The sequence below is a fragment of the Mustela erminea genome, chromosome 15 (genome assembly GCF_009829155.1).
Source record: "Mustela erminea isolate mMusErm1 chromosome 15, mMusErm1.Pri, whole genome shotgun sequence".
In the NCBI taxonomy this organism is placed as follows: domain Eukaryota; kingdom Metazoa; phylum Chordata; class Mammalia; order Carnivora; family Mustelidae; genus Mustela; species Mustela erminea.
Window position 1 is genome coordinate 11,163,321 of NC_045628.1, and position 22,634 is coordinate 11,185,954.

The following is a 22,634-nucleotide window of genomic DNA, read 5'->3' on the forward strand; positions in this document are numbered from 1 at the left end:
CCCCTCGACTCCCCTCTCCCCCGGAAGTTGCTGCATGAATTCCAGTCGCTGGAAATCCACTAGAGGAAACGGGCGTGCTCTTTTCCTCATTTGGGAGTTTGGGTTATTAACACAGTTTTCTCGGAGAATCTAAGCCAGAAATTCATGTTAGTTTTTATGTTTTTTCTTCCATGGAGCTCAAAAGAGGCCATTAAAAAAAATAATAATAAGCCACATGCCTAGAGTGTGTAGTCTTCTGAAGAAACCCTCCACCACAAGGCCATCTGAAATGGAATGTTCATTTTATTCTTGATTCTTTTACTGTGTCTGAATAATGAAGGAAATCTATTCATTGTTTCAAAACAAAACAGAACCCAGCCAAACTAGCTACGTGGCATTATGAAGGAAAAAAAAAAAATCCAGTTTGTCACTGAATTTCTTCCCTTTAGCTAGGTATTTTAACATCACAGTACAGCGGGTGTTTGGTCTTCCCTGTTTTTCACATGATGGAGTTTTCAGTATATCAACTCTCTCACAACATGTAATGAAGGCCATTAAAAAAATCTTGAAAATTCTTCCCGGGGCTTAGACTTGTCTCTGGGACCACTCTTCTATAGGTTTACATGTTGCACACACAGTGGGAGAAATTGATTTTGACCAATGGAGAAGTCTAACAGAGTTACAGGACTCCCTCTAGGTTAACAGGCACAGGTGATCCGAGGGTGAGTTTTCTATACTTTTCTGATAAATAGAAAGCTTTGTCTCTGACTCAGTGTTCAGCATTGAAACCAAAGGAACTTTCTTGGTTCCTGAATAAGAGCTCATACTGGAGAAAGGCACATCCGGTTGGCCAAATTCTGTCCTAAGCCGGAGCGCAGCTTTCCACTTGCCTGTGTATGGCTAAAGCGAGAATGGGACAAGACTGAGTGTTTTTGTTCCCTTAGTGAATCTGACAGGCTGTTTACAAACGGCCTTTACTCTTCAGACTTCAGGCAGGACTCCCGGCTTCAGGACCGCAGCCTGGCCCAGCTCCTAGAGACCAAAAGAGGAGGAAAGAAGGAGATAAAATAGTGGCTGGTTTTCCAAGCATATGGTGTGTAGTTTTTCGAATGTTTTAAATTCTTAATCCGCACCTCTCTTGTTACTATCACTACTGTAGTCAATGGCACGTTTTGTTGCGGCATTTGGCATTATTTTACGCCTTTGCTCTTCCTTTGACTCCACACAAGAGCGTTTTAATTTTGAAAGAAAAGTGCATCCGGAACCAGTCCTGCAACTTCCATACTAGCTAGCTGTTTGGCACTGGGTCAGGCTCAACAGATGTTTGTTGAATGAATAAACGAATGAGTGAATGGATCCTCTCAAAAAAGTTCAGAAACATCTTTACTTTCAGGAAAGTTTTCTTGTTTTTGTTTTGTTTTGTTTTTAAACTCGGGATTATCACCTATAGTATCCTCTATGGATTTGAGAGGGAGACTGGCAAAGTTGGTTTTGGCATCTTTGGAAGAAACTCAAGCGAAAAGCAATCTAAAATGGAATGCTCATTTTTCTCTTGGTTCTATACCATGTGCGAATATCGCGGGAAATCAACTCAATGACTGAAAGCAGGGGGACCCAAATCCTCTACAGGTCCCTCTGGACAGGAATCCGGATTTGAGCCCGACAGACTAAGGGCGCACGGGGGTCTGGTCAAGATCTGGGCCCAGGAGATGCGCCAGTCGCTTGTAGGGTCCCCAGGGCTAGTTCTTGCGCCCGGCCCAGGCGCAGACTTCGGGGCTGGAGGGACATAGGGGCCGGTCGGTCCCCAGGACCCCCGCGAGGGCCCCGCGCAGGTGTCGGGCCTGTGCGCGGGGTGCGCCGGGGTGCTGGGGGCCTGGGAGACCGGAGAGAGACGTTATTGTTACACTGTAACGAGTCTGATTAACATGCTCCTGACACTTTCCCTTAGTTTCTCCGGCTCCTAGCAACAGCTCACAAAGGCGCGGGATTGTCCCGGACTCCGCGGGGACACGGGGCAGCCTTTGATCTGCCACCATTACAGCGGGGCTGCGCGACAGGCTCGCGGGCTCCGGACGGCCCGCGGCGGGCGGGCGGGCGAGCGGGGCCCGCAGTCCCGACCCACTGGGCTCCCCCGCTCCAAGCCGCGCCCCGCCGGGAAGGGACGGTGCGCCTCCGGAGGGCGCGCACGGTGCCTCCCCGGGCAGCCAGTCTCCGCGTCCAGGTGCCCTCGCGCGCCGCCGGCCGCCCCCGGTCCTCGGGAAGCTCGGGCGGCGGGGAACGCGGGCTCCGCGCGTCCCGGCTCCGCTGGCGCACGTCTTTCCGACGGGGCGCGCTGCCCGGGCTCGCCGAGCCCTTCCCGTCGGAAGAAGCAAACTCGGAGCCGTTCACTTACAAACAAAAATTTAAAAAGGAAGGGAGCGAGCGACAAATCCCTTGTCTTTTACAAGACTTGTAAACACTTTTTTCCCCCTTAAATAAAAATTCTGCAGGCTTCAGTCCGCTTAGCGGGAACGGGGTCGGATCGACAGCAAACGACCACAAAAGGCGCTAACGACGATTTCAGTTCCTTTCCACACATCGCGTTCTTTATGTCGTTGGCAATTCTTACAGACTCGGAAGGAAATGTGCCGCCAAATAATTGCTGGAATGTAAACAAACTACCACCACCTACATCCACAATCGCCCATCACAGGACAGCAAAAGCTGCCCGGGGGCCGCGGCGCAAGCTTTTCAGGTACTAAGTTAGGTATTTTGGAAAAGTTCATTTATTTGCCATTTTGTTCCCTCTGTTCGCCCCACCTCCCCGGCCCCGGTTAAAAATAAAGCGCGCACAGTGTTGAAGTTTAAACATCTAAATGCTGAGCTCTGCTCATTACTTTCCTCCACTTTGCCCCGCAACTGCAATGTGAAAACCCCGCGGGGGAGGGGAGGGTCTCGGGGCTGGGTGGACAGTGTCCCCGAGCCTGGGGCATAAACTCCGCGGTGACAGACCAGTTCGGTGCCCCTCGCCGGCATTAATATGCACAAGTCCCTGCTGGTAATCTTATAACCTGTTTTGTACGATCAATTGCCTTCCAAGTACTAGAGGTCAAAATACAAACAAAAACGCACGGCACTTAGCTTTCCAAGAGGAAAGGAAACCATAAAACCAAAATTTTCCTTCAAATTAAAAAGCAGGTATTCTTTTTTTATCCGCTTAAGGCATCGTTAGAAAATATAAGGTCTCCAGTGAAGGTCAGTTTCCCTAACGAGGGCAGGACTATTAAGGGTTAATGTACTAATGATAATGATAACAGGTATATTTTAGAAAGGGGGGGGGTGCACCACTACAGGGTCTGTTCCATTTTCCCAACAAAATATGTCAAGCAATGAACTACTTTCAAATTCAAATAGGAGGCAGTGAAGTCTTCCTGAGGAAGCTTTTCCCAGCCTGTCTCTGGAGGAGAACCTAAGGGCAGCCAGTGGTTCAATACTTGGAAGTCGGAAGGGAACTGCACCCAGATGCCCCCGAAATTCCCAACTTGTGCTCACAGACAGTGCCTGACTCCACTGGAGTTTCCCTTCACCCTTTCAATAAAACATGACTGTATTGATATAATCCTCTATACATTAAAATGAGGTTGTCACAGATTGTCATTAAGACCTCAGTAAAACAATGAAGACATTATTGGGCATCCCCCCCCTCCGGCAAGGTATTAGGGGGATAAAACAATCTACACCACACGGGTCCTATTGAGATTAATGAAAAAATTATGCAAAAAAAAATCTCAATTTCATTTTCCCGCGACAGGGCTTTGCATACACAGTGTCAGTCCTGCCCTGCACCTGATGATTTATTAAACTAATCTACGGTGATCACCACGGATGTTCTCAACTCAATCTTGTCCTGGCTCATTTTCTAAGTAATTGTTTCTCATTAGTTCGGATAATGTTTTAATAGTGTTATCCATAATTTAGCCCCCAAGAATTAATAACAAGGGGGTGATATGGTGAAGCAGCTTGTGATAAGCTACACAAAATATAAACAGGTATGGTTTTTAATTAATCAGATGGCTGCGAGGTCCTCTTCTTGTAGTCCATTGCTAGCTGGAGGAATTCCCCAGGATCTCTGAACCTAACTAACTATACCTAACCCCTCTTCTGGGGCCCTTGTTTAGGGTTTCTGCTCAGAGTGGGACCAGGGCAAACTGGTCCAGATTTTCGGCTCTAGTGGGTCTTAGTCTCATGGTGTTACCATAATTGGGAACACAGGGTTTTGAGGAAGACGGTAAATGTGACTTTTGGGTGTCAAGTAAGGGTGTGGTGACCAGTCAGTCCCACATTGTAGGGGATCTAGGAACCCACCAGCTTGCTGGAGATGGGGGTGGGGGGAATCCTAGTTATGTCCAGACTCTCAGCACCACCCAGAGTCCTTACTGAGGGGGCTGCTTTTCCTGAGGTCCCAGTGCTTTCCCCTGGCATCTGAGAGACACTCGGAGGGAGGGCTTGGCTCTCAGTGAAGTCTCCGGCCTAAGGAGGTCCACCTGTAGCGTTTGGGGGCTGCCTGTGTAACTGGGGTGAAGAATATGTCTGCCCTTTCATCATGTTAGAGCCTTGACAGGTTATCTGTAACCACACACAAGGATGGGAAAGGGCAGTTGGGTTGAAGTGGGGGTGCCTGTACGGAAGTAAGAAGGAAGGCTTTTATTTTCTTCTTTTAACACAGGTCCTGCGTAGGCTAGTTCTAAGACTCTGAAGAGGAGGTGTGTGTATAGAACAGGTCGGGGTAGGAGGAGGCCTCCCTCTGCTTCCTGCCTTCTGAGCCGTCCCCCTGTGTCTGCGTGCTCTGAGCAGACAGGCCCGAACCAGGCCTGTGGATGCCTCTGGGGCACACCTGGCTGCAACACCAGTGGTGCTGGGGGTGCTGCTTCCCCTGTGGCTGCTGCCCGCTGCCCCCGACTGCAGGCCAGAAGCCCAGTCTGACTGGAGGCCGGACTGAGATGCCACCCTCCTCCTTCTAGCCACTCCACCCTCCCTTCCAGCGAACTCCAAGGTGAAGAGTGACAGTATTCTCATGAGGGGCTGGAGAGAGGGGTGCAGCCTGGAGAGGAGGCACACTGCCCAAGGCAGGCCAGGACCCCAGCGGAGCACATCCCATCGCCTTTCAAGGGGATGATCTCCTTGAGGGATCCTCTCTTCAAAACAGCTTTACTAAGTCCGTTCAAGAGCTGTTGCCTCAGATCCCAGGTCTGGGATTATGAGTTGGTGTTTCAAGAATGTGCTTCTCCGGAACCGTCCTGCCTGGGTCCAGCTCCTTCCGCCTTCCAGTCAGAACTGAAGCATCCCCTGCCTCAGGGCACTGGGTGGGTGCCCCCCACCCAGGCAGGACGGTGTGTGGGCCTCTCTCACTCTGCTTGGGTTCCCAGGCGCCCTTCCTTTCGTATATGCTTCAGCTCTACTTCCCTCTCGGCTTCCTGGAGGAACTGGAAGAGGCAGGGGCAGAGGAGACCCCTGGTTGGGCCATACAGTAGGGGCCATGGAAGAAATAAACAAGGGTGTAGGAGGATTGCAAAATTAAAATTAAAAAAACAACTGTTTTCTATTTACAAATTTAAATAAACAGAACAGCCTTCCCCGCGGTGTTTGTCTAAGAGTAGCAGCTTTGCTGCTGTGTAGGTCATGAAAAGGTTGGTGTAGAGTTTAAAACTTCCCATTCTGTTAATTTCTTAAAGAACAGTCGTCCAGAGTCTCAACACAAAAGCTCATGATTTAATGAGGAGCAGAAACAAAATCTCTGATTGTTGGTGTTTCAAATTTCATTGGCGTCCTCTGGCAAACACAAGTTGATCCTTCCCAGCTTCAATACCCTTTAGCCTTCGGTATAAGAGCACATGCTGAATAGGGAAGAATGGCTGGTTGTTATGTTTATTTACCCTTACTACAAGCTGGGTTAACCTCTTCAAAACAGCTTTACTAAGCCCGTTAACCACACCTCCCACATGACCTGCAGCAGCATCTCTAATGTGATGCAAATCTCGCAGGGGACCATATGCACCAGCTCTGCCGCATTGTGTCCTCTTAGAGGCTACAAGTTTATTGCTGAGGGGGCCCTGTGCCGGCCATACATTTACAGGGGGAAGTGGCCTCAATGGCAAAACAGTTAAATGGGGAAATTAAGGGAGAGAATGGATGGTCTTGTGTTTCTGCACATTTTTATTATTATTTTTTTTAATTGCTGGTGACTGTTCACCCAAAGCATTCACCCAGTATGAGGGATTTCATAGTTCTCACCTCCTGGTTCAAATGGGTGGAGGTTTCATTTTGGAAGGTGGTTAAGAGCAATCAATTTTCAAGATTTACTTTTAGAAGTTATCTGAGACTTAACGTTTCTATGCCGTCTCTCGTGTTATCAGATTGATACTGAAATAAACAGAACCCCTTCATTTAACCACTATTTTTAAAGACTGGCCTTAAAATTATTTACAGTGTTGAGTAATGAACAATGTGGGAAACATCTAATGTGAGGAATGTGAAAGGAGCATACATATTTGAGAAAGATCTGTTTCATTAAAGACCTAACATGCCCCCAGCCCATCTCTCTCCACTGTTTTATCTCCCTGTGAAATCATAAGTGCATATTTGTAACACATTAATGAGTAATAAAGTGATAAGCTTGGAATCCAAAAGGAGGAAGTTCATTTTTAGAGGGATAACTGGCCAGTGAGATAACACACACACACAAAATTGTGATTAACATGAACTGTAAATGGGAGAAAGGTTCCAATCTGGCATACTAACAAGTTGCCTTGAGTATTATAGTTTGTCTTTAAGAAACCCACTGTATATGTTCAGCCCACCTGATGAGAGCTTCATTTAACAGATCATTTTTCCTTGATGGCTGTGGCAAGCGTAACAATGTTCTGAGCTTGCTTCAGTAATGGCATGTCGATCATGCTCCCTTGGAAAGTAAAGGCTCCCTGGAAAACAGAGAATACAAACTTCCTGAAAGAATGTTCAGAAATTATAGGCTTCCTTTCTGTGCACGCTTGTACAACAAGAACATTTTAGATTCTACCTGAATTATGCTGACTTTCCTACCCAACTTTTGAGAAAGCCAAAGTAAATTACAGGGGAAAGATTTCTTTTTTCCTCCTAAAGAGGGGGGAAAAAAAAAACCACCCTTCAGCATTTTAATGTAGGGGAAAAGCATCACACAGAAGGTATTTGAAACCGTTTGTTTAACTCTTGAAATCAAGCAGAAAAAACTGCGGAAGGAAAATGCAAATATTTCCTTGTATAGCTTTTAAAATATGGCACAGAGCTTTAAAAATAGCAATATGCTCTGGTAACCAGTTGTTTGAAAAATAACTCTATGATCAGTTTAAAGGCAAAATGCTTCCTTATAACATAACTGAGGGGTAAGACTATCATGGGACGTAAAAATGTAAGGTAGGATTGTACTCAATAGAAAGAGATTTCTCTGTTGGTACAGATGTGCAGAAGAGGACTAGAATGACAAGGGACAAGAGCCTGTGACAAAGAAGTCCCAGGGTCTGTTGAATGGCGAATCTGGGAAGAATTTCTGAGATCTCATAGTTTATCCCCATTTTACAGATACATTTTCTTTTAAGCTGCTGCAAATACTTATTGAATGTGTATGTGACCTGGGTCCTGTTCTAGATGAGGAAACTGAGGCCCAGAGTAGTTAAGTGATTTTCCAAGGTCATGTGACTAGAGACGTTAGAGCTGGAATTAATACTTGGATATCGGAACCTCAACCCTTTATCGATCGGAAATCCCCATGTTAAGGTAACAAGGTAGTATCTTTTTTTTTTTTTTTTTTTTAACATTTTTACTTATTTATTTGACAGACAGAGATCACAAGTAGGCAGAAAGGCAGGCAGAGAAAGGTGGAAGTAGGCTCCCTGCTGAGTTGAGAGCCCGACGCAGGGCTCGATCCCAGGACCCCGGATCATGACCTGAGCCAAAGGCAGAGGCCTTAACCTACTGAGCCACCCAGGTGCCCCTACAAGGTAGTATCTTTACTGCTTCAGAGAAAGAAAAATTAACTGGACAGAAGGCAGTAAGCCCAGAATCTTTACTGTCTGGTTATTTACATTCTTTTAATCACTTCTTCTTGCTTCTCCTTCCTTCCACCTGTTGGCAAGGATGCTGGCGGATGGGAGCACTCATAATCCTTGCTGATGGTCCATCTGCACATACAGCCGCTCATTTCTGATTTCACAAGTACCACCTCTCAACAGACAATGTTGTCATTACTCAAAAGTTCTGGGAGGGGTCTCCTGATCTCTCTGAAAACCCTTGTCTCCCACAATTCCAAGAGTTACACACCAGATGGAGATTTTAAAAAGGTGGCAGGGAATCCTTAGCAATGACTTTGGAATTTATTTTTCAATCAAGAGAGATTTAAAAGCCACTGGGATTAGAGTTTTCACCAGTGGGTACCTAACCTTCTTGGCCTTAGAACGATAAATCTGGTTCATATGAATACTTGTGCCAGTCTAAAATCCTGTACCTGAAGTCATTTTCCAACCCTCTCATTTTTACTATTTATAGTTCTAGACTGACTTTTGCCTAATTTCATTCAGCCCAGAGTGAATTTTGGGCATCTCTGTGACCATGATGAATTTTATGAATTCAGTTAGAAGTTCCAAGGATGTTCTGTGGGTTAGCATAGCAGGTGAAATCAGGGCGGGGGATTCACGCCATTTTACAAGGCAATAGTCTGGTTTCTTATTGGAGTAAATGATGAAGACCAAAGGCCTCCTGGTTATCCGCCCACCAAGTGGATTATGGCCCTGTAAAACAGCACATCTGTCCTGCCAAGCTTTAAATAATAGGCTGGAGAGATGAAATTAGAATAGATGCACATGAAATCAAAACGATGCAGAGAGAATCAAAATGACGGCCGTGGGTTTATGCCACGTTTCCCAAATCTGCTTTGGGTTCCAAGTGCACATCAAAGATGCAAAATATTTCATGGAGATCACTTCTTTCTTTTACAGCGGCAGATTTTGCTTCACTTCTTCATTAAGCCTAAGCTGAAAAACAAAGTTCAGCATTTTTGTTTGTCTCCTTCATCTGTGCAGATTGAGGATCTTAGTGTTATGAATTAGACCGCCTAAGAGGAATAATCCTCCTGCTTTCACATATTGACCTGTAATATGGTTGGGGTTTTGAACGTAAGGATCTACATGTGAAATGTGAGTGGGGTCTGTTGGTCAGGATCTGGAAAAATGTAGTCTGTCAAATGTTACTTGGATTTGTGGGGAGGGTTTCAAACAGTCCTTAATGAATGACTAGAGATAGGTTTCCACTTTACAGCCCAGTGCTTTCCTGAGAAATTGGCACGCCATTTCAAAAAGTATAGAGAACCTCCATCAGCTTGAAGATTCAGACTATAATTTGGTTTAAAATGCCTTTAAATAGTAACTTATTCATAGTTAACTACCTTAACAACCAGGACTACAACAATAATAATAGCTATAATTTTTTGAGCAGTTGCTAGATCAGGGACTGTGCCAGAGACTTGACACGCTTTATTTCATGTAATGCTCATAACCACACTGTGAAGTAGATACTATTATGCAACCCTATTAAAAATTTCCTTAAAGAAATTCTTTTTAGGGCGCCTGGGTGGCTCAGTTGGTTAAGCGACTGCCTTCAGCTCAGGTCGTGATCCTGGAGTCTCAGGATCGGGTCCCACATCGGGCTCGCTGCTCGGTGGGGAGTCTGCTTCTCCCTCTGACCCTCTCCCCACTCATGCTCTCTCACTCCCTCTCTCTCAAGTAAATAAATAAAATCTTTAAAAAAAAATTCTTTTTAGTTGTGGCAAGAACACATAAAATTTATCACCTTAACCACTTTGAAATGTACACTTTAGTAATGTTAATATATTTGCATTGTTGTGCAACAGATCTCCAGAAATTTTTCATTCTGCAGAACTGAAACTCTGTACCCATTAAACAACTCAGTCCTAACCCTGTCTCTGGAAGCCCCTGGCACCCACCATTCTATTTTCTTTCTGTTAAGTTGTATATCTATCCCCATCTTCTAACTGAGGGAACTGGGGCACAAAGAACTTAAGAAACTTACACATGCCTGCCCTATAGCTACTGAGTATAGAACTGGAATAAAAGCTAGCTCTAGCTGATCCAAAGGGTGTGCTCCAGGCTTATACTCTAGGCTTATAGATTGAAAAGTGTGTTTTGTTTTGTTTTTTTAAAGATTTTATTTATTTGAGCCACACACACACACACACACACACACACACACACACACAGCATGAGCAGGGGGAGAGGCCAAGGGAAAGGGAGAAACAGATTCCCTGCTGAGCACAGAGCCTGATGCAGGGCTCATTCCCAGGACCCTGGGATCATGACCTGAGCCGAAGGCAGATGCTTAACCAACTGAGCCACCCAGGCGCCCCTAAATTGAAAACTGTTTTCTAAGTGGGTTTCCTGACCAATTGCGTCAGAATCATCTGAGAGGGCCACGGGGGACGTAGCTTGTTAAAATGCATACAAGGCCCCATCCTATATGGTTTGGTGCAGAAGGCTGGGGGTAGAGTTGGAATCATCTCAGGATTCCAAAGCACTTTCAGGTTGGAGCAGCTCTGTGTTTTAGCTCCCCTGCTTAAATAACAAGGTTGGGGCGCCTGGGTGGCTCAGTGGGTTAAAGCCTCTGCCTTCGGCTCAGGTCTGGGATCAAGCCCCGCATTGGGCTCTCTGCTCAGCGGGGAGCCTGTTTCCTCCTCTCTCTCTCTCTGCCTGCCTCTCTGCCTGCTTGTGAACTCTGTCAAATAAATAAATAAAACCTTTAAAAAAAAAAAAAAGAAATAATAAGGTTGACTTTGATATGGATCCGACCTGATCCCTGCCCTCAAGAGGCAGTGTGATGGAGGAGACAGGAAAGAAAAGCAGCAGGTGCCATAAAATGCAACAAAAATTAAAAAAAAAAAAAAAGGCCAGTGTGATGAGCAGAGAGAGATCTGAGGGTCTGAAACAAGTGTCCGCATCCACTCGATCACTTTTGCCAGCTCGTACTGTTCACGTGGATATGATGATCCTGTGTACCCAGCACATATTGTGCCATTTCCGGCTAGAGTTGCTGTGGAGCTCTGGACACAATGGGCTCTTATTCAACAGTTACCTATTGAGTTATTTGTTGTAGTAAATCATGGGTCAATCACTTGGCATATTTTACGATACACAGGTTTAGGGTTTCAGACTTCTCGAAGGTAATACTATCTTAGCATACGTGTTATGCTAAGGATATAACCCATCGTAGCATACATCTTATGCTAAGGGTAAGACCATCTTAGCATGCATGTTATCTGTATAGCAAAGAAACACTTCCTCTTAGGCTAGGGTTTTTCTAATGACACCCTTATTGCCCTGTTGGTAAGACAAGCATTGAGGTAACAGGAGCTCTGCCAGACCCGGAAGTTCTTCGCTGGGGTGAATCTGACTTAGAGTTCAAGTTTATTGCAGCAAAAGTAATGATGTCAGTGGTGGCGGTGATAACAGTCATCACCCGTAGGAAACATTTAGAGGAAATATTGATATATTTTGCATTTCTGGCACTTAATACTTGTGAATTTTTTCTTTACTAAAAGGGTAATTTACTAGAAATACAAATTGATCTAATTCTTTCCCTACTCACTTCAGTTTTCAAATAAGGTCTCTGAGCACTCAGGGAGTTCTCTCTGGCGTTCCGGAGATGGTGGGGCTCTGCTGCACAAATGATGACATCTGAGTAGAGCTGTCACGGCCCTTCTCTTGTAGGGTGACACTCCTCTTATAGGACTCTAAGCCTAATGCCCAGGGAAATATTTGCCTCACAGCAGTTCCTGGTGAATTCCTCAAACTTTTGTCAGCACTGGCCATTACGAAATTTCTCTTCAGGATCTTGGTTGTGTCCTCTGTTTGCTCAAATCTTGTAGGCCCAGCATGGCCGGTGATGAGCTCTTCCTTACTCACAAAACCAGCCTCTCCTCCCTACTCCTCCGAAAGGGGGTAGGATGATACTCTACTGAGGTATCCTAATGGGACACCTTCATTCTTCTTTCTTTCCCATTTTTCATCCTATCACATGGGGAGCCCTTGGACAGGCCCTAGGATAGCCGTTGGTCGCCGCATGATTTGGTTATGACATTCCTTTTAAGGATGTGAGTTTGGGTACCAGGCACCCACAGCTCAGTGGGGAGGTCTCTCAGAGAAACTGCTGGGACGCTGACTGGGGAGTTGCACCTTCCTCATTGGGATCTTGTGATCTTTCTCAACACTGGATAAGATCATTCATTTGCTTAAGCCTGGCTTTGGCTCCCTTTGGACTTAAAAAATCAAGTGCAAGGGGTGCCTGGGTGTGTCAGACGGTTAAGCCTCTGCCTTCAGTTCAGGTCATGACCCCAGGGTCCTGGGACTGAGCCCCGTGTTAGGTTCTCTGCTCCACTGAGAGCCTGCTTCTCCCTCTGCCTGTAGCTCCCCCTGCTTGTGCTCTCTCTCTCCCTGTTAAATAAATAAATAAAATCTTAAAAAACAAAAAAAAATCAGGTGCAATCTCCTTAGCAGGGATCCCAGGCCTCCCCACGAAGAGACGAGACGCTTCCTGGGCTTTCAGCCTTGTCTCCTGCCAGTCCACCACACGCACACCCACACCCACGCACACGCTTCTGCACCTCTCCCATATGCTCTGTTCTCTGCTCTCAAGGACATTTCCCTGTCTGTCCTGTAAACTCCTCATCCTTCAAAATGTCAGAAGATGCCAGGTCTATGAAGTGTCACTAAACTTCTCTGGTAGGGCTAATTTCTTCTTCCTTTTTTCTTTTCTTTCCCTTCCTCCCTCGCTCCCTCCCTCTCTCTCTCTCTCTTTCTTTCTTGTAAACTCTGTGCCTAATATGGGGCTCGAACTCACGAACCTGGGATCAAGAGTCACATGCTCAGGGTGCCTGACTGGCTCAGTTGGTAGAGCATGGAACTTTTTTTTTTTTTTAAAGATTTTATTTATTTATTTGACAGGCAGAGATCACAAGCAGGCAGAGAGGCAGGCAGAGAGAGAGGGAGAGAGGGGGAAGCAGGCTCCCTGCTGAGCAGAGAGCCCGACATGGTACTCAATCCCAGGACCCTGAGATCATGACCTGAGCCGAAGATAGAAGCTTGACCCACTGAGCCACCCAGGCGCCCCGAGCATGCAACTCTTAATCCTGGGGTTGTGAGCTCAAGCCCCACATTAGGCATCAAGTTTACTTTAAAAAAAAAAAAAAAAAAAGAGTCACATGCTCTGCTGACTGAGCCAGACAGGCACCCCTCTTCTTCCTTTCTCTGTACAGCCTCCCATTACGGCCCTTGTCCCACTGCCTTGTAATGATTTATTTACACTGCTGTCTTTCTCACTAAGCTGTGAGACTCTTGAGGGTCATCAAAATGGAGATGGTTTGGCCAGAGAAGGGCTTTGAGGAACAGTTACATTTAAAGTCAGGTTTAGAAGGTCAAAGACGCCAAAGGAACAAGAGAGGGGCGGGGGATACTGGGAACAACACATAGACACATACCAGTGGGGTTGACTTTCGCTGTTCTGCAGGAGCCCTCCGTGCCTCTGGTCACCAGTGATTCAATAGATCCAGCTAAATGAGGGATGACGGTAGGAGATACCGCATCTGTCTATGGCGAATGGGATTCTCTAGGATCTACAGAAAGGGAGCCTGATCCAGCCTTTATTAATATGGATGATTGCTGGTTCTGATACGCAGTAGCTGCTTGACTCTCCTTAAGCAGGAACGACTTCGCTTCTGCTTGATGAAGCTGGGCTGGAATCCCTCTGTTCCCACTGCATGCCCTGGTGGACCCAATACTTGCTCCTTCCTGCACCCTTAAGGGAAGAGGTTGAACCACTTTCTTTTATTCTGGGCATTCTCCCTCTGTCTAAGGGGGCTCTGGGGATCCAACAATGGGAGAGCTAAGGCTGGCCTGGTCCAGCTTTGCTTCTGAGCGGGACTGTCATACGTGGGTTGACATGGGCACCAGGGGGAGAGGGCTGAAGGTAGGGGAAGGATGTTCATTCTCCCTGGAGGAGGAAATACGGATTCCCTCAGCAACTAGAGCCTAGGCTCTAGTTAGCTATAGACCTCGGTAAGGCCTGGAATATTTATTTCCAAACTGAAAACTGGAGAGGTGCAATCTTATTAGGAAGACCCACTGCCCAAAAAGAGATTCATCTAATAGTACTTTATGATTTTACAAAGCATTTCAAAAATATTTTCTCACCTGCAGGAGGCAGGGCATGGAAATTTCTGTTTTACAGATGCAAGAACTAAACTTCAGATTTCATTAACCTTTTTAAAGGAACTTATGGGAAGGATAGGACTAGAATCTAAGGTTTATCACCCCAAATCCCACACTCTTCTCCCTATTTGGTGTACTCCAAAGTATGACTGGTAACAGTGCTACCTGAGATGGTTACAGAAAAATATTTAAATATAAAATTTTGGGGCACCTGGGGGCTCAGTGGGTTAAGTGTCTGCCTTCAGCTCAGGTCATGATCCCAGGGTCCTGGGATGGAGCCCTGCATCAGGCTCCCTGCTCCATGGGGAGCCTGCTTCTCCCCCTCCCACTCCCCCTGCTTGTGTTCCTTCTCTCTCTGTCAAATAAATAAGTAAAATCTTAAAAAGAAATAAAAAAGCTACCTTGCTGTTAAAAAAAAGAGAGAATATTTCTGAAGACTTGGGAAATAGAGAATGCATTTTTCTTATTTTAACATTTAGGTTGTAGTGATAATTTGAGAGGTATTTTAATAATATTTTGAATTAAAATTTAATAGCCAATTACTGCTGTGGCCAGAGGATTTCAAATGCTAATGTAGCTCTACATGAATTTCTACAAGTTCAACTGAAGCCGTTCCACACGGCCGGCAGTTCACTTTGGGCTGATGTGTCATTACTACGAGCACTGAAATTCTGACAGATGATGTTCCATGGCCTTTGATGGAAAAGCCTTTTAAAGGATTCCTAAGAATGTAATAGTTAGAATATCTGAATAGGGGTTAGTTTTGTACCAAACTGGGGAAAGCGGTGACAACTCAGGCCTGTTAAATAAACTGTTTGGGAAGGCCCCTCAGCCCCTGCCTCAGAAGGGGTGTGGGGTGTGGGGAATCCTGCAGCCTGGGCAGCCTGTCAGATTTATTTTCCAATTTCTGAAAGGTGAAAGAGCCTGGAGAAGCTCCCTTCTTATCCTTCCCATCTTTTCCCCTGTAGTTCTCAGACTATAAAAACTCAGAGCCCAGAATCATCAACGGGGGTATGAAAGGCAGGGCCCTGGTTTGGGGCAGTTCCACTGGCCAAGTCAGTAGCGGCCCAAGAGGACACCAAGGATCACCTGTCCAAGCAGCTCCTCTGTGACTTTCCACCCAACAGAATAGGCAACTCGCTAGGATGGGCGTTCTGAGGTCTTCTGTAGCTTGTGGCTGAAACATAGAGAAAGGGTCTTGCTTCTCCGGGTTCTTCCATTTAAGGCACCTTGATGCAGAGGTTAGGAATATGGGCTCTAGAGGGCCTCCCCATCAAAGGCCACAGAATGTCATCTATCAGAATTTCAGTGCCCGTACTAATGACACAGCAGCCCAAGGTGAACTGTTGACCATGTGGAATGGCTTACCTCCTTGAATCCAAGCTCTGCTTTTTCCTAGTATGCGTGATCCCCAGCAAACAATGTTATACTTCCCTGAACCTCAGTTTCCTCACCTGTAAAATGGGGATGAAAATACCTCCCTTACAGAATTGTTGTGAGAATTAAAGAATGCATGCAATGGCTTGTCACAGAACAGGCTCTCAGTCCATGGGGAGTTGCAACTGCTACACTACCCTTGCTGTCACCACCGCTATGATTGTGTCCCCTGACATTGCTACCACGATCACTACCAGCGCTGTCACCTCTACCTGACTGCTGTCACCACCACCACGATCACTGTTGTTACTGCCAGTGCTAGTGTTAGCCAGCGAGGATTTAATTCCATTTACCACAGAAAGGTGCAGTGAGAAGCACAGAATTTGAATTATAACAAGATTTTGTGATTTCAGAGTAGCTTTAAGGGTTCTGAGGGACATCGACATTCTTCTTCTTCTTTTTAAAAAATATTTTTATTTATTTATTTGAGAGAGAGAGAGAGCGAGAGCACGCGAATGTACAAGCAGGGGAAGCAGCAGGTAGAGGAAGAAGCAGGCTCCCAGCTGATCAGGGAGCCTGATGTGGGACTCAATCCCAGGACCCTGGAACTATGACCTGAGCTGAAGGTAGACACTTAACGACTGAGCCTCCCAGGCGCCCCAGGACCATCAACATTCTTGAAGATGCAATGAGTAGAGGCTAACTCATGCCTAAAGTTCCCTGCCCCCTCTAAACTATAAATCATAGATTGAATTATCCCTTTAAGAAACTACACTCAGGCGCTATATATAATCTGACACAGCATCAGTATTTGAAGACAGATACGTTTAACAAAATTTAAAAGCTTAGACTATCAGCTGAGGAGATACCAATCAAATGCAGGTGATCTGAACGCAAGCATCACTTACAGTGCAGGAGGGATAAAATAGGAAGACAGCCTTTCTGGCACCAAGAGCAGGAGAAGGAAGACTACTAGCAAAGACACATGTCCTGATGCATTTATAAAAAGGAGGAAATTCCTTGGGATGTGGAAACTGAGTGAATGTAAAATGACATTCATTAACATTTTGCTTTTTAAGAAGCAAGCATGAAATCATTTAGCTTTAGCTCTGCACAGGAAATAGAAACACTGTATTATCCACTGGTAAGATTATTTGGGGGACTTCAACAACCGTTTTAGGAAGTGGGGGCAGGCAAGGAAAGAAACAGTGGAAGGCTTGCGAGATGAACTTGGCAAGGAAGACGGAGGTGGCTGGACAGTAGGGAGGAGAGCAGAGGTGAATGTTGGGGTCAATTATGTTAATACGTGACCCATCCCGAGGTGTCCACTTGCCCAGATGGAGGATGTCAGTGGATCAGAGCCATCCTTACTTTACAAATGGATAGGGGAGACCAAAGGTGCCCTTGTTGCGAAAGTTCTTCTCGGAGGCCATGAAATGTAGGCTGCAAGATTTATCTTTAAAAATATGCAGGCAGAATGATGAGAGAGGGACAGATAAGTCTTTATTTTAAACATCTTCTGCTAAGGGAATTTGGAAAAAATATGCCATGTGGAAAGCTACCTACTGAGATGAAACAATCGGATTTATAAGCATCTTGCAATTTAAAGGCGTTTCCACATTTGCTAGCATGTTAGATGTACTTAATTTTCCTTTTTTAAAAATAGCTTTCCTGAAGTATGATTTGCATACCATAAAATTTGCCCATTGTTAAGTGTATAATTGGTTGATTTTTAGTAATCATAGAGAGTTCTGCAGCTCTCACCTTCCACTCAGATTTTCTTTAAACCTGAAATCTTATTTGAAAATATTTTTATTTTTAGCATCGAGTTAAATGTGTAAACATTTTTATTTAATTTAGAGTATTTCATGTCTAATTTAAGCTGGTATTGCCTATGAGAAAAGCACAGAATGTAAGTCATTTTAAAGCAGCTTGCAGCTAAGAACGCTAATGGTAAACGTCTTCTATTTTATATACCATCGGCTTTTTCTTCCTGTAGAGAACACATCTAAATGAACGAACATTAGCTCAAAGTCACTTAAAATTTTAAAAATTTATTAAAATATAACCGATGAACAGTGATAAAATAACTGGTGAAACGTTTTTTTCACTTATTCTAGAAGGAAACAAAAGGTCAGTATGATATAAACTGTTAAAAGCAGAGCAGGTAGTTTCCTTCTGACACTGTCAGAAATTTAGAAACCAGGGGCGCCTGGGTGGCTCAGTGGGTTAAGCCGCTGCCTTCGGCTCAGGTCATGATCTCAGGGTCCTAGGATCGAGTCCCGCATCGGGCTCTCTGCTCAGCAGGGAGCCTGCTTCCTTCTCTCTCTCTCTCCCTGCCTGCCTCTCAGTGTACTTGTAATTTCTCTCTGTCAAATAAATAAATAAAATCTTAAAAAAAAAAAAAAAAAGAAATTCAGAAACCAGTTGGCCAAATAGTATTTACTAAATGCATATTGTATACCTATTTCTGTCCAAGATGCTGCGGGGAGGTATGTGATTCAGAAGACAGAATTCTTTACTCTCTAGGGTAGTGGTGAGAAATGTCCCTACTTTATTTTCATTCAGGCCCACTAATCTAAAATGGAGAAAAAAAAAAAAAAGAATTAAAGAAACTCTTGATTTACATTTTTTAATAAAATAAAAATTCCATTTCCCTGCTTTTAATATAAAAAGAATTACAAAGTCTTTAATAAGTACAACAAAAAAAAATTCAAAGAACGCTCTGAACTTCTTATAATCGGCTACAGGAGAGAAGGCAACGGATGGTGGTGGGGTGTGGAGATGACGTGGGGGGGGGGATAAAGAGGAAACAGGTTAGAACTCATGGAAAGGAACGATTCATAGCCACACAGAGCAACACCCCTCCAGACTCGCACACACAAAAAGGGAGAAATACCGTCCGAAGAAAAAACCGAGAGAAGATGCCCAAAGCGTAAAACCATCCTTTCATGGCCCTTGTTTGGATCTTGCTATGAAAGACACTGAAAGGCGCGGTGTTTTGCGCAACCACAGGTGCAAGTGAGACACGGGACACTGGGAACCTGTCCTTCGAGTGAGATGAAACGGAGCTGGGGGCTAGGTACGGCCTCTTTGCCAAAGGCTCCCAGTTTAGCTCGGAGAGTTTCCAATCTACGCGGGGAGCTCGAACGGATGATGACTAATAAAACAGAGCAGGGTTTGCAGTCATCGGAGCCAAGAAGTCTTTCTGGGGCAGGTCAGAATTGAGAAGGAGGGCGCCGTGTGGGGAATTGTAGCAGGGAAGTTTGGGAAGGCGCGTGAATACTCTGTGCTCTTTCGCTCCTCATCGCTTTCTGCTCATGCAAGAAAAAAAATGTATGACTAAGAGAAAGGTACTAATCCGAACTAACCAAATTCACATTTTGTTTGTGACTGAACAGTTTTAAGGCTCCATCTAGTTTTGGTCACTAGTGTGGGGTTCACGGAGACCCAAGTGAAACCACATTTATGCTAACTGTTCACATCTTTATATACAAAGTTGGCCCTGAACGCTGGTAGGGGCTCTCCACCACCTTGGCCGTGAGTGGCCACAGGTAACTTCTAAACCCTTCTTGAGTCTCATTGTCTTAAGCTGTAAACTGAAAGGATTTAACTGGAAAATTTCTGAGATTTTATCCCAACTGAAAGAGCTATAATTGAGCAAAAAAAGGTCCTGAGAATATAAATCAGAATAGAAATACTTTGATTAAAATATCCCTAAGATCCTTACAAATTAAGGATGAAGCAAACAGCTTTAGAAAAGATCAGATTTAACCTACATATACAATTTCTTATCCTCTAGTACTGAACCATTTGCCACTAAAACTGTATGAAAATAGGATATATCGGCACCAGAACTGCATTGCCTTACTTTAAATGTTTAGAAATCTGCAGTTTGTAGCTAATCAGATCAACCCCAACGTCCTCCTCACTGGCACTCTCAGCTTTGTAACGAATTTGACTTTTTAAAGTCATGGCATACAGTTCTAAAAATATTAAAGGAACAAGGAAATAAAGGGGGAAATGTAATAACCGAGCATCTCAAAAGTGGCGTTGTGCCCCTCAGTTTTCATTTTCACTAGAAATCACTCGGTTCTGATTTTAGTATTCCTGCTTACAAATAAGGGGGGAAAGGCTGTGGGTGGTGGATGCGTGGGTGTGGGAGGGTCCATTGCTGTCTATTAGTGGAATCAACGCTTTCAGCGGACAAAGACAACAACCAAATCTTTAGATGGTTTATTTGATCTGCGTGAAAGAGTGGCAGTGGGATTTCTGGCACTTGAATAAGCGGAAACAATATTTTTGGCTAGAGAGATTTCTGAGTTCTCTCAGGGAGCCTTCTAGAAGGCCATCTGGCCCAAACAGTATTTCTTTTGTAAAGCCCTGCATTTGGAAACATAAATGAAAGGTGTATGAGCGGCAATCAGATACCTATGAAAATAATTCGCTTTCAATACTTGGAGGGGTGGTTATTATCCTTTGTAATTCTCTAGATGAAAAGACTTCCATTAGGGAAAAAAGCCCCTCTTTCTTTATTAAGATATAAATTCCCAGTTTATGTTCCAGTAGAGGATTTGCTTATTAATGAAAACTTATTAATTTGCTCTACGGTTTTCTCACGAGTGAAATTAGAAGGTTTCAGTGATATTTACAGTTGTTATGTCAAGTAGTGACCTTGTTTTTGACCTCTATAATTTTTAATTGATATATATATATATAATATATATATATACACTAGATTTTAAAGATGAACATTTCCTGTTCCTTGGTTTTTTAGCTAGCTTGTGAAGCTGTAACAAATGAAAAATGTTGAAAAAGTAAAATGAGATCCAAATGATAATGATATGAGTAAAACTGAAAATGAAGCAAAGCTGTATTTGTAGTCATATACTGCAAAAAACAGGAATATTCTAGCAAAGTACCTTTAAAATCTATCACATGTAATAAACTTTGCTATTCTTTCACATTTTTCTGTTAGTCTCCACATAGAAAGAAATGCTAAATTCTTATATTGAAATATCTTAGGATTACTGATCAATCATTTTCTTTAGCTGTCATTTTTGCCAAGAAAAAATGAATACAAAAAGAGGAAAAAACGAGCACTGAGTTTTAATAGAAGCTTGAAAAAAAATACTGTATCATAATACATGAATATATATACTGCATAAATATTTATATGTACTTCTATGTAAGTTATAGTTTCCACTGATACATATATATATTAATATTAACTAAATATTTGCTTGAGATGTTTTCCTTTCAGTTACCCAATTTTCCTACTATATACAATTTCAAGTTGATAAAAAAAAAACTGTAAAAATCCCATTTTTAAGAAGCAATACTAAATTCAGTTCTGAATGGAGAATTTACAAATAGTGGAATCATCACTGTTATGGAAAAGATGACATCAAAAATAAAATTAACCTCTAAGAAAACCTTCTATAGGTTTAAAATAAATCATATGGAAAGTGATTTATCCTGGCTAAAGTTCCTACCAAATAATTTGAAGCTAAAATTATTAATGACATGAAGGTTGTATCTCAAAATATATTTTTCTGGAAGGACTGGAGAAAAACACAAGTCTGACAAATACTGCAGATATATATCTCACAACTGATGTCAGCTAAGTTTGACATATTTTAGCTTATGGGAATTAAAATAGGAGCATAGAGTATTGGAAATGTTTAAGAGAAGATGACCCTGAATCCCTAATGTCAATTGATAGCCTAATTCTTATTAGTGGGGACTGCTGTGCCAGGCAAAACGCTTTTTCCTGTAAATATCTATAGTTTCCTGAAACAAAGCAGTCACAAGTACCATTATCTGCCAAACAGTGACAGATTATATGAGCAGATTATTATTTCTTAATGTAAAGTACTTTTTAACCTGACATTAGACTAAAGGGCATCAGACTTTATTTCCTAAAAACTTCTAATATAAATGAAACAAAAAAATTCTGTGACACCAAAGTTCTCCAATAATTAATCTACTTTGTGATCTAAATATTCCCACAAATTTTGTTATTTGGTAGGAACAGAAAAAAAGGTATAACATTTTTGATAATAATTACTATTATTACAATATTGTTATTGTTATTATTATTACACGACTATACTAATTATTGTCACTATAGAAAACACAAAGGACGCAGCATTACCTGTGAACTTCAGCTATACCTCTGGTCTTAGAGCAGAATATAATTTAAGATGGGAGCAGAAGAAGAGAAAAGAAAAAATATATAATTTTGCCTTCTTGGGTCATTTCTACTGAAAAACATTACTTGAATGAAATTTTCATCGGAGGGGAACAAAGGTCTTTTGGAAATTTGTAACTGTCTCACTAGGACACAAACTATCAGTTTACCATCATTGACTGAGTCACCTGTGCTTTGGACAAAGTATCCGAGGGTGTATGTTTTCATCAGCGATTCACAATTGAAATAAAACAGATTAGATGTTTGTTGGAAGCAATACTTTATACAATTGAGCAACCTATTTATACTAAATCTTTACAAACAGAACGCACATTATTTAAACCCCAAGACCCTTCCAGACCCAGAGTCACCTACCTGCAGACCCAATTTTTGTGACCAGCCAATTTATAGGCAAAGTGAAAGAAACATGCGAACTGGATAAAATAACCATATGTCCCCACTGGAAGCCCCATTACTTGAATCATTTAAACCTTGCTGGACAAAGCACCAGGAGAATTTGCTGTAGGAAACAAACCTACACCAATGGGGCAGGGAGGAAATGACCTAATGGTGAGTCTCCCTTCTGCTCTAATTTCTGTGGTTGTGTGTTAAGAAAAGCTGTCCTGCCACATTGTTGTGAAAGCTTATGCCCCAACAAGACAGCATTTCTTATTTAAAAAAAAAAAAAAAAAAAAAGTCAGTTCTGAATTTAACATTTAAGTTGCCATCATCAAAAGGCAAGGGCATTTTGGAATAGTTTTGTTTGGGAACACTTCTAAGATACAGTGGAAAAGTGTTTTTTC

At 43.4% G+C, this 22,634-nt stretch overlaps 1 protein-coding gene across 6 annotated transcripts in view; it reads right to left on the reverse strand.

The window, feature by feature from the left end:
* Nucleotides 1-264: 264 nt before the first annotated feature.
* Nucleotides 265-22,634, reverse strand: part of CLYBL (citrate lyase beta like) — a 258,838-nt gene continuing 236,468 nt past the window's right edge. For 4 of the 6 annotated variants that reach the window (XM_032314321.1, XM_032314320.1, XM_032314316.1 and 1 more), the window contains one exon: nucleotides 5,706-6,935. In XM_032314321.1, coding sequence (XP_032170212.1) covers nucleotides 6,840-6,935 — 96 coding nt within the window. In that variant the 3' untranslated portion in view covers nucleotides 5,706-6,839. Of the gene's footprint in view, nucleotides 1,012-5,705; nucleotides 6,936-22,634 lie in introns of those variants that run through there. The other 2 variants (XM_032314318.1, XM_032314317.1) reach the window with 2 other exon arrangements.